Source organism: Cavia porcellus, unplaced genomic scaffold (genome assembly GCF_034190915.1).
Source record: "Cavia porcellus strain 051 isolate PalLab524CR breed Dunkin Hartley unplaced genomic scaffold, mCavPor4.1 scaffold_3, whole genome shotgun sequence".
NCBI lineage: Eukaryota > Metazoa > Chordata > Mammalia > Rodentia > Caviidae > Cavia > Cavia porcellus.
The window spans coordinates 38230999-38245249 of record NW_026947486.1 but is presented as its reverse complement, the minus strand read 5'-3'; the positions used below and the strand labels follow the sequence as shown (position 1 = coordinate 38245249).

At 41.0% G+C, this 14251-nt stretch overlaps 1 protein-coding gene across 2 annotated transcripts in view; it reads right to left on the bottom strand.

Annotated features, from left to right (window-relative positions):
* Window positions 1–6980, bottom strand: part of Ogt (O-linked N-acetylglucosamine (GlcNAc) transferase) — a 49731-nt gene extending 42751 nt beyond the window's left edge. Inside the window, exons 1-3 of one of the 2 annotated variants that reach the window (XM_003470996.5) lie at window positions 6722–6980; window positions 3042–3222; window positions 1647–1890 (exon numbers count right to left, since the gene is read on the bottom strand). In XM_003470996.5, the coding sequence (XP_003471044.1) occupies window positions 1647–1890; window positions 3042–3222; window positions 6722–6758 (462 nt within the window). In that variant the 5' untranslated portion in view covers window positions 6759–6980. The remainder of the gene's footprint in view (window positions 1–1646; window positions 1891–3041; window positions 3223–6721) is intronic. The other variant, XM_003470995.5, reaches the window with a different exon arrangement.
* Between the last annotated feature and the right edge of the window lie 7271 nt (window positions 6981–14251).

Here is a 14251-nt window from a genome sequence, read left to right as displayed (position 1 = left end):
ACCTGTTGTAACTAGTGTTACTTCAATAAAAACTACAAAGTTAAATTTACTTTACATACATTTATATATATATATATATATATATATATGTATATATATACATATATATATACATTTATATATATAAATTTACATACTTTTTTATATATATATAAATATATATAGAGAGAGAGACAGAGACATAGAGACAGAGAGACTCTCTCAAAGAATATGTAAGAAATTACTTTCATTGGCTACCTCCAAGAAGGGTAACTAGGACTTTTCACTAGATCCATTCAAAAGACAATGGATTAAAAAAGGTATTATCCACTGGACATGGTAGCACACAGCTGTAATCCCAGCACCTGGAAGGCTGAGGCAGGAAGATCACTGCAAGTTTGAGATCAACCTGGACTACACAGTGAGTTCAAGGCCAACTTGAACTACATAGCAAAACACTAACTCAAAAAACAAAAAACTCGGAAAATTTTAGTGCAGAGTGGTGGTTTTACAGGTGGTGGCACCTCGTAGCAGGGTAAGGCATTAGGATAATAAATTCAAACCCAGCCTGGGCAGTTTAGGGAGACCCTGTTTCAAAAACTAAATTAAAGAAAAATACAAAAAAAAAAAAAAAAAAAAAAAAAAAAAAACAGCCTTAAGGGGCTGGGGATTTTAGCTCAGCGGCATAAGCGCCTGCCTTGCAAGCAGACAGTCGTGAGTTCGATCCCTGGTTCCGATAAAAAAGAAAAATACAAAAAAAAAAAAAAAAACTAAATTAAGGAGTGGGGATGCAGCTCAGTACAAAGGTCCTGGATTCAATACCCACTACTGCCAAAAAAAAAAAAAAAGAGAGAGAGAAAAAACAGGATATTAAGGAACAAGCTTTACAGTCTAGTTTTCACATCACTAATCCACATACTGGTATATCTTCTGTATCACACATATCTTTTATAACATCTCTTACATAATATCTCTTATATTACAGATTAAGATAATTATCTGCCATTTCTTGGAAAATCAATTAACTTTTATGAACACCTATCAGACAAGAACCCCAAGAAACAGTATCATATGTCTTGTACCTTACGGATATTAAAAAAAATTAACAGGGGGTTCCTATAAGAACAATTTTTGTGGGTTTTTTTTTTTGTCTTTTTGAGACAGGGTCTCACTGTGTAGTTCAGGCTGACCTTGTGCTCACTTTGTAGCCCAGGCTGGTCTCAAACTTGCAACAATTCGCCTACCTCAGCCTTCCAAGTGCTGGGATTACAAGCGAATTGTTGTGCTTTTTAACATTACTTTCTAGAGTTTGGTTTACTTAGACAGGGACTCACTATATAACCCAGACTGGCTTCAAACTCATGGGGATCCTCCCACCTCAGCCTCCCAAGTGCTGGGATAACAGGCATGTGACATTGCACCCAGTTTAAAGCGAATTTTTGAGCATAATGTAGGCCAGGTCAAATCAACATCACCATTTTAAGTACATAAACATTTCTGAACTCTTGACTATTCCATTCAAAAACCTATTTCAGTTAAGTACAAGCTTTGCAAAGTGGTGGTATCAGAGAGTGAGGTTTATCAAAGACAAGATAACTGTGATGTACCAAACTATGTCTCTTTAGAGATTTCTGTGAAGAGAACATAACCACTGAAATTTTACTCACAGGATTGTACTGAAGAGCAGAGACATAAGCTTGTACTGCTCCTTCCATGTCACCTGCTGCTACCAATGCGGCTGCCAGGTTAATATAACCATCGATGAAATCAGGTTTGAGGCGTAATGCATGTCGATAATGTTCAATTGCTTCCTGCAACTGCCCTCTTTCTTTGTATACATTCCCCAAATTCGAATAGGCTTCTGCCAGAAGGGGATTCTGTTTAATTGCCAGGGTACTAAAGTGAGCAGATCTGGAAAAGCAAAAGTGTTGATGCATGGGTATACATGTATGTTTCCAAAAAGTAGGCATGGCCTATATGCAACTGTAACAGTTTCTGAAGATCCTGTGCTATTAATAATCATATGATAACACATCTTTTAACTAGCACATAGCAAGTTTGTAAATCAAAGTTTTTCACAAGTATTCCACGGTATTTCACAGTATTCCAGGTTTCAAATTGGAAAGCTTTTTCTCACAAAAATAAAATTCTTACAAGACTTATTACCAAACTACCACATTGTAAATTATGATCATTAAGATCAAGAATAAAAAAGCTATGTGCATGAATCTCATTTTCCATTTGTTGATAAGACTAACTGATGCACCTCTTTAAATGTCTAAATATGCCAAAATGACAATTTACTAAAAGGACAAGAAGCCAGGTATGGTGGCATACACCTGCAACCCGTGCACTGAGAGACTGAGGCAGGAGGATCACAAATTTGAGCCCAACCTGGGCAATTTATCAATTTACTGAGATCCTGCTTGTCTCAAAATAACAACAACAAAAAAAAGGTGACAGGGATATGGAGCTCAGTGAAAAGCTCTAGGTTCACATCCCAATTAAAAAAAAAAAAAAAGATAGGGCCAAGGATGTAGCTCAGCAGTGCAGCGTCTGTCTACCAAGCATGAGGCCCTGAATTCAATTCCTGGTACCAAAAAATAAAAGATTAAAAGGCACAATTTCTTCTCTTTTAACTGATTAGCTAAAAGCAACACTTCGTTATAACTTACTTCAAAGGGCATTTCCAACTTGAACTACATATGCACCTCCTATCACAGCACACTCACTATCATTTCTGAGTATCTCAGTGCCTCAAGCTGACAGGTCTTATAAAGGAGAGACCAGATGCTCTGATATACACTAAGATTAATTTTATTATATGAATAGAGTTAATGCAACAGACCCAGGTGGGGAGAAAAATGTAGAAAAAGTCCTTAGTCACACTGATAATATAACCACTACCATGCAAAGGGAAAAAAACCAGCAGTTGGGCATGTCACAAGTAGGCAAAGAGCAGATGTACATTGGTAGCTCAGTTGAAATCCAGTACTGGAAAAATGTAAAATTCAAGTATTTCATTTTCAGCACCCAAAAGCGGACACCCCCACGTCTCCTACCTGTCCAGTCTTCGACACTGGAAGTGTATAGATGAAAGTAATAAAAGCACACCAGTATTGTCTGGCTCTTGTCTCCAGAGCTGCATACAGTGTCTCTCAGCTGCCTCAAAATCTCCTGCCTGATATTCTCGATGTGCCAACTCAGCTAACCCTTGGAAGGAAAGCATACGTTTCGTTGGTTCTGGAGAATCATCAAAACATTTGAGGGAAGGGGGGGAAAACAAAAAGTTAGAAATGCAAACAAAAAATGTAAAAATATGGTATATTAAACTTAAAGATGAAAATGCTTGAAACTATGTAAAGCACTAGAGTGTTCTGCTTGTTATTTATAGTCCCAAGTTAATGTCAGGTGCGGAACTGGCATTTTAGAATTCACCCATTAATACCTTCTTTTCCAAACCACACAAAGAACATTTACTTTCAAGTGAGATTACATTTTAAATATTTTATATCTTTAAATTATAATTCATGGAGAGCATCTAAAAATTCATAAAAACTTTGTTCCTTATACCTCAGCTATCAGACTGAAACAAAATGTTAAACATACCATCTGCAAAGGTCATGAAGAGTTAAAGTCCAAGGATCCTGAAGGACACGCCTACTGGGAAACTTACTACTATACTCTGTCCCCTATTGTAGATTGGTAGGGGTTAGGGTAATGGTAACAATCTCTCTTAACATGGATGGGGGCCCCAGATGTGCTTTAAACTCTTTATATATGTATTTGTATATTTCAATTTTTAAAAAAGAGGGCCACTACAGACATGCCTATGGAAAAAACCCTAAAAGTCAATGTTATTCTTAGAACAGCTGATAAACAAGATGACTTTAGCCGGGTGTGGTGGCTCATGCCTGTAATCCCAGCACTCCGCAGGCTGAGGCAGGAGGATCATTTTGAGTTCGAGACCAGCCTGGGCTACAAAGTGAGCTCAAGGCCAGCCTGAACTGCATAGCGAGAGCCCGTCTCAAAAAAGACAAAAAAAAAAAAAAAAAAAAAAAAGACGATTTCATTTGTCAAGAGCCAAAAGATTGAACAGGGTCATCAAATATTTTAAATAAGGACTCAAAGGCTGCGAGATTTAGCTCAGTGGCATAAGTGCCTGCCTGCCAAGCACTAGGTCATGAGTTCAACCCCCGGTACCAAAAAAAAAAAAAGGACTCAAGAGTATATTATTGTTCCTAGGCAGGAGTGGTGCACGTTTGTATAGTAGGGGAGGCTGAGACAGGAGGAGCATCATGAGTTTGAAGTCAGCCTGAGAAACACAGTGAGTTCAAGCCGAGCCTGAACTGCAACGCAAAAACCTGCCTCAAAAAAAAAGTATATTGCTTCTCTATCATCCCAACTCACAAGCAGAGCAGATTAGCTAAATACCACCCACTAGTTAACACTAATATTTTCCAGAGATCTGGCAATAACTAAAGGATTAAGACATGTCAAACAACTATAAAATAACCATGCAGTAACCTCACCTGCAGGGGTTTAAAAAATGGGAAAATGTCTACAATGTAAAACACTGCATAAAGTGCAAAAGAATGACCAAATAAAAACACTATTGTGTATAGTTCAATTCAGGTTAAGTAATGAGAAAGGGTATGGCTAAAGGATAGCAAGATGGGGGAGGAGGAACCTGCCTCAATAGTAAATACATAAATAGTGATATATTATTGGGAATTCAACCTCAATGTTTTCACTAGGTAGTTGGAATGGAAAACCAGACATATTACTTAATCTTACCAAGGTCACCGTGAAAAGCTCCAATATGAGCCTAGCTCCCCCATTAGAGCTAACAAGTGTTCTAGATACTGGGGAAAACATAAATGCCCTGACTAAAGGCACAGCAGACCACAAGGAAGAGCAGAGAGACTTTGGCCCAAGTGTGGGGAAGGCTATATCTGTAACAGAAAGTAGAAAATTACATTTTACATGTCTCTAGAACTTCCTAGCTCCTTAATTTAAGACACTGTCACTTTTTTTTGTCTTTTTTTTAAGACAGGGTCTCACTTTGCAGTTCAGGCTGGCCCTGAGCTCACTTCATAGCCTAGGCTAGTCTCACTTCATAGCCTAGGCTAGTCTCAAACTCGAAACTATCCTCCTGCCTCAGTCTCCATCCTCCTGCCTTAGCCTCCATCCTCCTGCCTCAGCCTCCGGAGTGCTGAGATTACAGGTGTGAGCCCACCACGTCCCGGCTTCCGACTGTCACTTTTCAAAGCCGCTTATCTTCTATTTTAACACTTGACCACTTCCTCAAAATAAATGTAGGCAGACAAGGTCAAGCTAGTTCAATCTAATACAGAATCTTCAATCTTTGAAAATCACGGTGGGGGAGTGGATGAGAGAACAGAATAATTATGAATCCCACTCCATAAAATTATCGGTATTCATTGAAGATTCACCTGTTACTGCGCAATATCAAAAAAAGTAACTAAAATTCTTGACACATCTCAACTGCGGAAGGCATACCTTGTCCACCCCACCAAAAAAATCACCCCGTGGGAAACCTTAGAACCGCCGCCCAATTCCCTAACTCTAACCTCTCCCGCTCCAAATAACCTCAACAAGGAAAGGCAGCCAAGGACACTTCTATAATTTGGTTTTCTTATTTTTGGTATCAAATGCTCAAGACTGAATAATCTAAAAGGACATTTGCCTTGCACTTGTGCAGCTACACTCCAGTTGCTTTACAAACTCTTCAAGCAAGAATGGAACACTTAAAAAGAAAAAAATAAAATAACACACCCTATGGATAAAGACACTGGGCTAAAGAATGGGGATGGAAGACCCAGAGGCGGCGGCGGCGGCGGCGGCGGCGGCGGCGGCGGTGGCGGTGACGGTGGCGGTGGCAGTGGCGGCGGCGGCGGCGGCGGCGGCGGCGGCGGCGGAGGAATACATGAGAAAGTAACACAAAGCAAGAATTGGGCGGGCAAGGTGGTCAACTGGCGAGCAACCGCAGCGGGGTGGTTCCCCCCGCCAAGGATAGGAAGTGGGCCGAAAGGCTTGGCAACCTTGCAAAGGAAAGGGTGTGGTTCCCCGCGGGCGGAGAGACCACGGGGTGGGAAACGCAGGCTGGGGGCAGCGGGTGGGAATTAGGCGACGGCAAGGGAACCCCTGGAAATTTCCGATCTAAACTAGGACCGCTCAACTGAAAGAATGCTGCCGAGCAAGGTGCTTTCGATGTCCCCTCTTTAAGATTACTTGTAGCAATCGACGAGCTTCTGCTAGTCTTTGCGTGATGTTAAATGAGAATGTGAATACATCGAAATGGCACCCCCACCCTAGACTGCAAGAAAAGGACCAAATGTGGCTAAAGGGAGAGGGCTTGAAAGCAAGTGGAGGGTGGAGAGACGAGCTGGAATTCGGGGAGGAAAAAGGTTGAGAAGACTGAAAAAGCAGGGATTCAAATTCCATTCCAAAACATTCTAAGCGCGCACGTGTGGCAGGAGCGTTCCAAAAAAGTAAAAGACTAAAATATTTATGGGGTTACAAAAAAAAAACTAAAGCAGCAACAAGCAAGCAAGAAATTGTAAATACTTGAAGAATAGACGACAGCGCAAAACTCGACCAGATGCCAGTAGACCACGATGTAACGGGGATGGTTAGAGAAGGGAAAGAGTGATGAGAGGTACAGGACGGCGCCAGACCCCTAAGGGGCGTCTGCTAAAGTAGAATCGGACACTGGTACCTGTGCTGTCGGCCACGTTGCCCACGGAAGACGCCATCTGGAGCTTCTTGAGCGAGAGCAAAAAGAGGGTAATTAACTCTTACTGCCGCCACTACTGGCAAGAATGTATCTGGAGGTAGTAGAAAAAGTGCAGCAGCCTTATCAGTATTTTGGAAGGCTTACGCAGCGGCAGCAGTTACAAGCTTCGAACCTTGAGAACTCTGGTTGGCCATCAACCTCTCACTCACAGTCTTGAAATGGCGGCTATGGTTCCGCGGCTGAAACAACACGCGCCGGAACTACTTTCTGTTACAATCAAGTACCCGCGCGGAGGCATCGCGGTTATCTCACTACAACAAATTGAGTATAATCAAAGTCTCTACTTCGTAGGTAACCTTCCGCGCAGGGCCCTTTGAGACAAACAAGATTGTGTGGAGGGCGCATGCGACAACCCTGTCAACCTGACTCCGTTTTAGAGCATTCGGTGGGGCAGGAGTGTTCAAGTTTTAAGAGTTAGACGGAAGAGTTAAAAAGAAAACACACACATTCATCGGATGCATTTTGCCACAGTGGTAAAGTGTAAATCTCTTTGTTGCCTAGTCAATAATGTCAGTGCTAACCAGACTACCAGAGGCGTTTAAAAAAGTTTAATAAACTTTATTCGTACAACAGTGGATACTTACAAGGCTCAATTCTGAACGAGTAAATTAAAATGATTGCATTTTAAAGGTGGAACTGTTCAAAACGAGGAAGGAGAGGGGGAAGGTTGCAATTTGAAGACGTCTTAATTCTGACTCCACCCATTTATTTAAGCACTTTATTGAAAAAGACTGATTCTTTCACAGGGCTAAATACAAACTCCTCCGATCTGTGCCGTATAGCCCAAGATTCCAAAATCCTTTTTCATATTTAAGAGAATTCTCTTCACAGTAATTAGAGTAACTCAGGGACATCCTGAGCGTTTGCCCTCCAAAGTCAACCATCAGTATGTTAAAAGACTATTCGTTTTCGTCAAAATCAGAGTGACTCTCCTCTAAGATATGACTTACTTCCCACCAAAATAGCTCTGCAAGTCCTCACAATCAGCAATTCCATTGAACTTAAGGCAGTGGAACAATGCTAAATGAATTCACTTACCATGTGCCTAAACCACACGTCTAGATTGTGCCCTGAATTACTTTCCTTTGACAAATCAGACCTTATGATTCTCCTGCAGTTTCAAATCCAGTGTTCAGACGTTTTGTCACATTCTTATTAATTTACATCTCCTTTCTTGTTCCATAATGGGTTTAAAGTAGCTTACCACATCAGCAAAAAATTACTACAACTAAAGGCTCCAGGGGCCAAGGATTTAGCTCAGCGACATAAGCGCCTGCCTGGCAAGGGCTAGGTCATGAGTTTGATCCCTGGTACAAAAAAAAAAAAACAAAACTAAAGGCTCCAAGTCAGATCTCTCAGACTTTATTTCAAAAGGTCCTTGATCTTAAAAAGGAAGTCAGCGAATTTCTTCAAAAAGTTTCTACCACCAAGCCTCCTGACATCACTTTTTAAAAAAACCTAAATTCTCAACTTCTGTTCAATTTCTTTGATACAGTCAACAAACTTAATTATGAATATGAGCACAGAGAAAATTCATAATGTTGCTAATTTCTTCCATCCCATAATCAAGAGTCACATCAGGCATTGAAGAAAACAAATGTCATTACACAAACTTTTTTGGAAATTGGGCACCCAACCTCTTTTTTTTTTTTTTTTTTTTTTTTTTTTTTCCGTACCAGGGATAGAACTCATGACCACCTGCTTGCAAGGCAGGTGCTTACACTGCTGAGCCAAATTCCCAGCTACTAACCTCTTCTGATTTAACACCCCCACACATACACACTCAACTGGCCCATAATGTGTGATAAACTCACCTTTTCAATTTTTGGAACAGACTTCCCTGATCCACTGGCAGATGGTCAGGCCTTACTGATTAGTGGGTGCTAATTAGGTAATTCTCTTCTTGTTAAACGCCAGATCATATTCCCAGTGGGGCAGTTTGGCTCACAGATATTTGTGGTCTAAGTTTCCTTTTCCTGAGAGAAGAGTCATAGGACATTATGATACAGTTTGTTGCTATGGGAGGCTGGATGGTGGGGCTCACCGTGACTCAATAAAGAAAAATCCTTAAAGAACCCATTGCAGGTACTTTCAGAATCAGCACTTGGAAGGTTTAGTTAGAAGGACTTTATTCATCAGACAAGTATACCTTCTTCAGCCAATCAAGTAACATTTACTAGAATTTCAATGTGCTAAGCACCCCTGGGAAAAGGGGACACATAAAGTGAACATGACAAAATCTTGCTCCTCAATGAACTTGAAGCCTAGTTAGGTAGACACATAAAGCCCCTGGAGAACAATACAGAAGAATATTATTTACGTAATACAACACATTAGTCTCTAAGTTTGGGGGCAAGAACCTGAGGCTGGAAGGGGTTGATGAAGAGGCTCAACATGGGCATTGAAGGAGGTGCTTTAGTTTTCTTTCTTTTCATGCTAATTTCTGATTTGGCTTCCTTTTACCTGCAACAACCCTAAATTTAGAATTATCTGTACATAAAGCAGCTACTTCTTCGCCTTTAATCCCAAACTTTGCCACTCTAATAACACCACTAATAGTGTATTACTTCTATGTTGCTGTGTAGCAAGTTACCACAATTTTATGGGCTTAAAACACATTTTACAACAAGAGCGCCGGCGCTGGGGGAGGGAGCGGGGAGATGCGCTGCTCCGCGGCTGCCCGGCTGAAAAATGGCTCCAAGGGTTAAGTGAAGCTGGAAGAACGCGCAGATGCAGCATCACAGGCTTTCCAGATGTTTGAAGATAATATTCCAGGGAGAACTTGATGTCCTGGATTGGGGAACCAGTCACAATGAAGAAAGTCAGTTTTATTTATTTATTGATTGATTTTTAGAAAGTGAGTTTTAAAACCTTCCAGGGTTGGGAGAAACGTCTAAAAATCTTTAAACCTGAATAAAAGAAAAAACTGATTTCATAATAGTAAAATCAACACTAGCCAGTGAATTTGGAAAAGATGGATCCTTATTTGGTAGCTGCTATGGCAAAAATATCGCCAGCTTTAATATCAATAGTGAAAATGAAAAAGGTTAAAGGAAAGAAATGGAGATCAAACAGCAAAAGCATAAGAGATACATTTAAAAGTTGACTTTCTGCAAAACAAAAAGCAGAAAGGCAACGGGGATCACACCCCCCTGAGCTCTGCCCAATGAGGGTATCTTTTCCTCTCCTCAGCACCAATAGTCTTTAAAGATGTGGGGAAAAGAAATAAAGATGTCCGAGCTCATAGACCAATAGGATTCATTTCCCCCTACAATCATCACTTGGCTTCTTGACCTGCAAACTGTAAGAGAAGCCTGTCAAAATGGAGGTAAGCTGGTTGTGCTGGCGCAAGCCTGCCATCTCAACTACTCTGAAAGCAGAGGAAGACTGGGCAACGCAGCAGATACTGCAACTTAGTGAAACCCTGTCTCAAAAAAAAAAAAAAAAAGACTAGGAATGTAGCTTCTTGCCTAGCTACTACCTGGGGTGGGGGTGTGTGGGGGGGTGTTAGAGACAGAAATGAGAGGCATACCCTTGGCTCATTCTTCCAATGCAAATCCATCATGGAATGACATTAAAAAAGATTTTGAACAGTCTTCAGCCTGAAACTGTACGCAAAGAGCAAAATAATTTACTAAAGAGTTCAATAATTTAAGCTGGGCGTGGTAGCTCAAGCCTGTAATCCCAGCACTCAAAAGGCTGAGGCAGGAGGATCATTGCAAGTTCAAGATCAGCCTGGGCTACAAAGTGAGCTCAAGGCCAGCCTGAACTGCATAGCAAGGCCCTGCATCAAAAAGACAAAAAAAAAAAAAAAAAAAAGAGTTCAATAATTTCAGACTGGAGACTTGCATCTTCTCTTTGGTGAACATTTATTTCTTGTGCCTTGTGCTAAGAGACTGTATCATTCACAAGGAGTTCATGGCTACTGGTTGGGCAGTTCTCTGCCCTTAGAAGTGGCTGCAGTTTCTTAGGAAGGAGAAGGAAACTCTTGACCTGAAGATGAGCAGCAGGTAAACCAGAGCCTGGTCATTGCCCTAGAGATCTTTGTGGATCCACTTGTGAATGGCTTGTTCATTGGTAATATAGGAGTCACACAGTAAAGACCAACAGTGAGTCATGATGATGTTTCTCTGTTCTCATCATTGCTACTTCCAGTGCAGAATAATGCAAAGGAATTTCAGATGTCTGTAACTGAAAGTACAGTATACATTGTAATTTGATTTTTCCCCCTATGGTACTAGGGATTGAACCCAGGGCCTTCACACTCAACTTCATCCTCATCTCTTTTTATTTTTATTTTTTTTTATTTTGAGACAATGTCTTGCTAAGTTGCACAGGTGAGATTCAAAGTTGTAAGCATTGACAGGCATGGTGGCTCACGCCTGTAATCCCAGCACTCAGCACTCTCTCGGGAGGCTGAGGTGGGAGGATCATTGCAAGTTCGAGAGCAGCCTGGGCTACAAAGTGAGCTCAAGGCCAGCCTGAACTGCATAGTGAGACCCCATCTCAAAAAAGACAAAAAAAAAAAAAAAAAAAAAAAAGCTGCAAGCCTCCTGCCTCAGTGTCCCAGACGTCTAGGATCACAAGTCTGTGCCACCATGCCCAGTTTATCATTTGAATTCAGAACTTATTGGGCTTTTAAATTTTTCATTTTTATCAGTACATTTTTGCAGTGCATAATGATTATATTTGTCATGGGGAATTGGTACATGTATGTAACACACCTTTGTTTTTGAGACAGTGTCTCACTATACATTTCAAGCTGGCCTTGAACTCACTGTGTAGCCCAAACTAGCCTTGAACTTGTGGAGATCCTTCTGTCTCAGCCTCCTGAATACGGTGATTACAGGCATGCACCACCATGCCTAGCTTCATAACATATTTTAATGCTTTTTTCATCCTTTTTCTCTCTCCTTTCTCTTCCTCTCTCCATCTTCTGGCCCCCTCCCCATCTGAAAAAGAACTGGCTCCCTGTTTCCTGTCATCTATCTTTTAGTTTACTCTTTATTTGTATTTTAGATTTATATGTAAGAAAAACCATGTGCTATTTAAGCTTGTGTGTTTGATTCATTGCACTTAATATTATGGTCTCAAGGTGCATCCATTTTTCTATCAATCACTCAAATTTATCCTTTATAACAAAGTAGTACTCCATTGTGTGAAAGTAGATTTTCTTTATCTGTTTTTTTGTTTGTTTTATTTGTTATTTTTGCTTTTTTTTTTTTTAAATTGGTGCCAGGAATTATAGTAGTTTTTTTTTTTTAATCTATTTTTGCTTTTTTGAGACAGGGTCTTGCTATGTAGCCCAGCTTGGTCTCAAACTCATGGCAGTCTTCCTGCCTCAGCCTCCCAAATGCTGGGATTATAGGCATGTACCACCATGCTTAGCTTTCCATTCATCCTTTGATGGACGTGTAGGCCACTTCTAAGATTCAGCTATTATGAGTTGTGCTGTTATAAACATGCTTGTGCGTGTATCATTGTAATATGATGTCTTTTTTTGTTTTCAGGCTGGCCTTAAACTTACCACATAGCCAAGGCTGACCGCAAACTCATGACAATACTCCCACCTCAGCCTCCTGAGTTCTGGGATTATAGGCATGAATTTGTTGTCTTTAACTCTTTCAGGAGGATACCTAAAAGGGTGTGGTGACCCAGGCATGTAATACCAGCACTTGGGAGGTTGAGCAGGAAGCTACCCTGATTTTAAAGCCAACCTTAACTACATAGTGGGACCCTATCTCAAAAAAATTTTTAAATAAATAAACTTAGAAGTGGAACAGCTGAGTTGAATGGAACTTCTACTTTTAGTTTTTGTTTTGAGAAATTTCCATGCTGATTTCTTTTTTTTTTTTTAAATCGGTACTGGGGATCGAACTCACAACTGCCAGCTTGCAAGATAGGTGCTTATGCCGCTGAGCTAAACCTCCAGCCCCTCCATACTGATTTCTATAGTGGTTGCTTTAGTTTACATTCTCACCCACAATGTAAAGAGGTTCCTTTTCCCCCCAAAGCCTTGCCAGCATTTGTTATTTGATTTCTTTTTTGAGGAGGTGTTGAAAAATGGTCCCACTATGTAACTCAAATGGCCTCAAACTTTCGGTAATCCTCCTACCTCAGCCTTCCAAGTGCTGGGATTGCAGATGTAAACCATCTGGTATATTATTTGATTTCTGGATGATAGTTATTGTTTCTGGAGTAAGAATTTGTTATAGTTTAAAAACTGGTGGTCAACTTAACACCAGCTGAATTAAATAGGCATGGTACTGAGTGTAGATGGTCCACCTGAGAAAAGTTGCCAGCATAAAAGGGTTTGTGGAGGGCTGGGGATTTAGCTCAGTAGCATAAGCACTTGCCTGGCAAGCGCAAGGTCATGAGTTCAATACCTGGTACCTAAAAAAGGACACTGTAGAGGAAGAGTGTGGTGTTGTAGGTTCTTTTAAGTGTTGTTGTTTGGAGCTTTTGGTTTCCCTGGAAGAGCTTGTCATGCTGGCTTTCCCTAAATGAATTTGGCCATTCTCATCAGAGGAGCTCGGGACCTTGAGAATGGCTGGGGTTCATTTAGGGGAGTTTTGGGCCTTATTTTGAGCATCACTTCCCACCTCTAGAGGGGGAGATGTGGGCTGTTGAATCTCCAGGAGGTTTGTCATGCTGACTTCCTGATATGTTCTCATCGTTGGAGCAGCTTGGGACCTCATTGTCGCTGAGGATAGTTGTGGTACTTTTCAGTTGGGGCCTGGTCCTTATTTTGAGCATCGCTTCTTGGCTCCAGTACAGAACACTCAACCTACTGGCACAGACACTTCACCATGCTGGCATAGACTTTCTGGCTTCCATCGCTGACCTTTGGGCCTTCCCAGTGCAGATCCATAAAACAGACTGGCATGAGTCATTGTCGTGGGCTCTAGGCCTCCAGCTGGTCTTGTGGGAGGCACTGTCATGGGCTCTAGGTCTTCAGCTGGATTCATCCAGGACATTACTGTGGGATGCAGGTCCTCAGCTGGATTTTCTAGGTCTTTAGTGTTATGGACAGATTTTCTGTACTTTCATTGTGTTTAACTCTGGGTGACCATCATAAAGTAACATTATAGATTCTGTGTCCTGTATATAATTGTTCTTATAACCCCCAAATGCAACAGATGGAATCTCAGTGCTGTTTTAATTTGCATTTTTCCAGTTTCCAAAGATGTTGAACATTTTTCCATGTGTACATTGACCATTTATACTTTTTTTGAACGGAGTCTATTCATTTCAGTTGCCCATTTTTTTTTCCTTTTTTTTGTCGTTTTCATTTTTATCGGTACCGGGGATCGAACTCACGACCACCTGCTTACAAGGCAGGTGCTTATGCCGCTGAGCTAAATCTCCAGCCCCAGTTGCCCATTTTTTGATTGGGTCTTTTATTTTGGAGAGTTCTGATGTTTTTGAGTTCTTTATATATTCTAGTTGTTC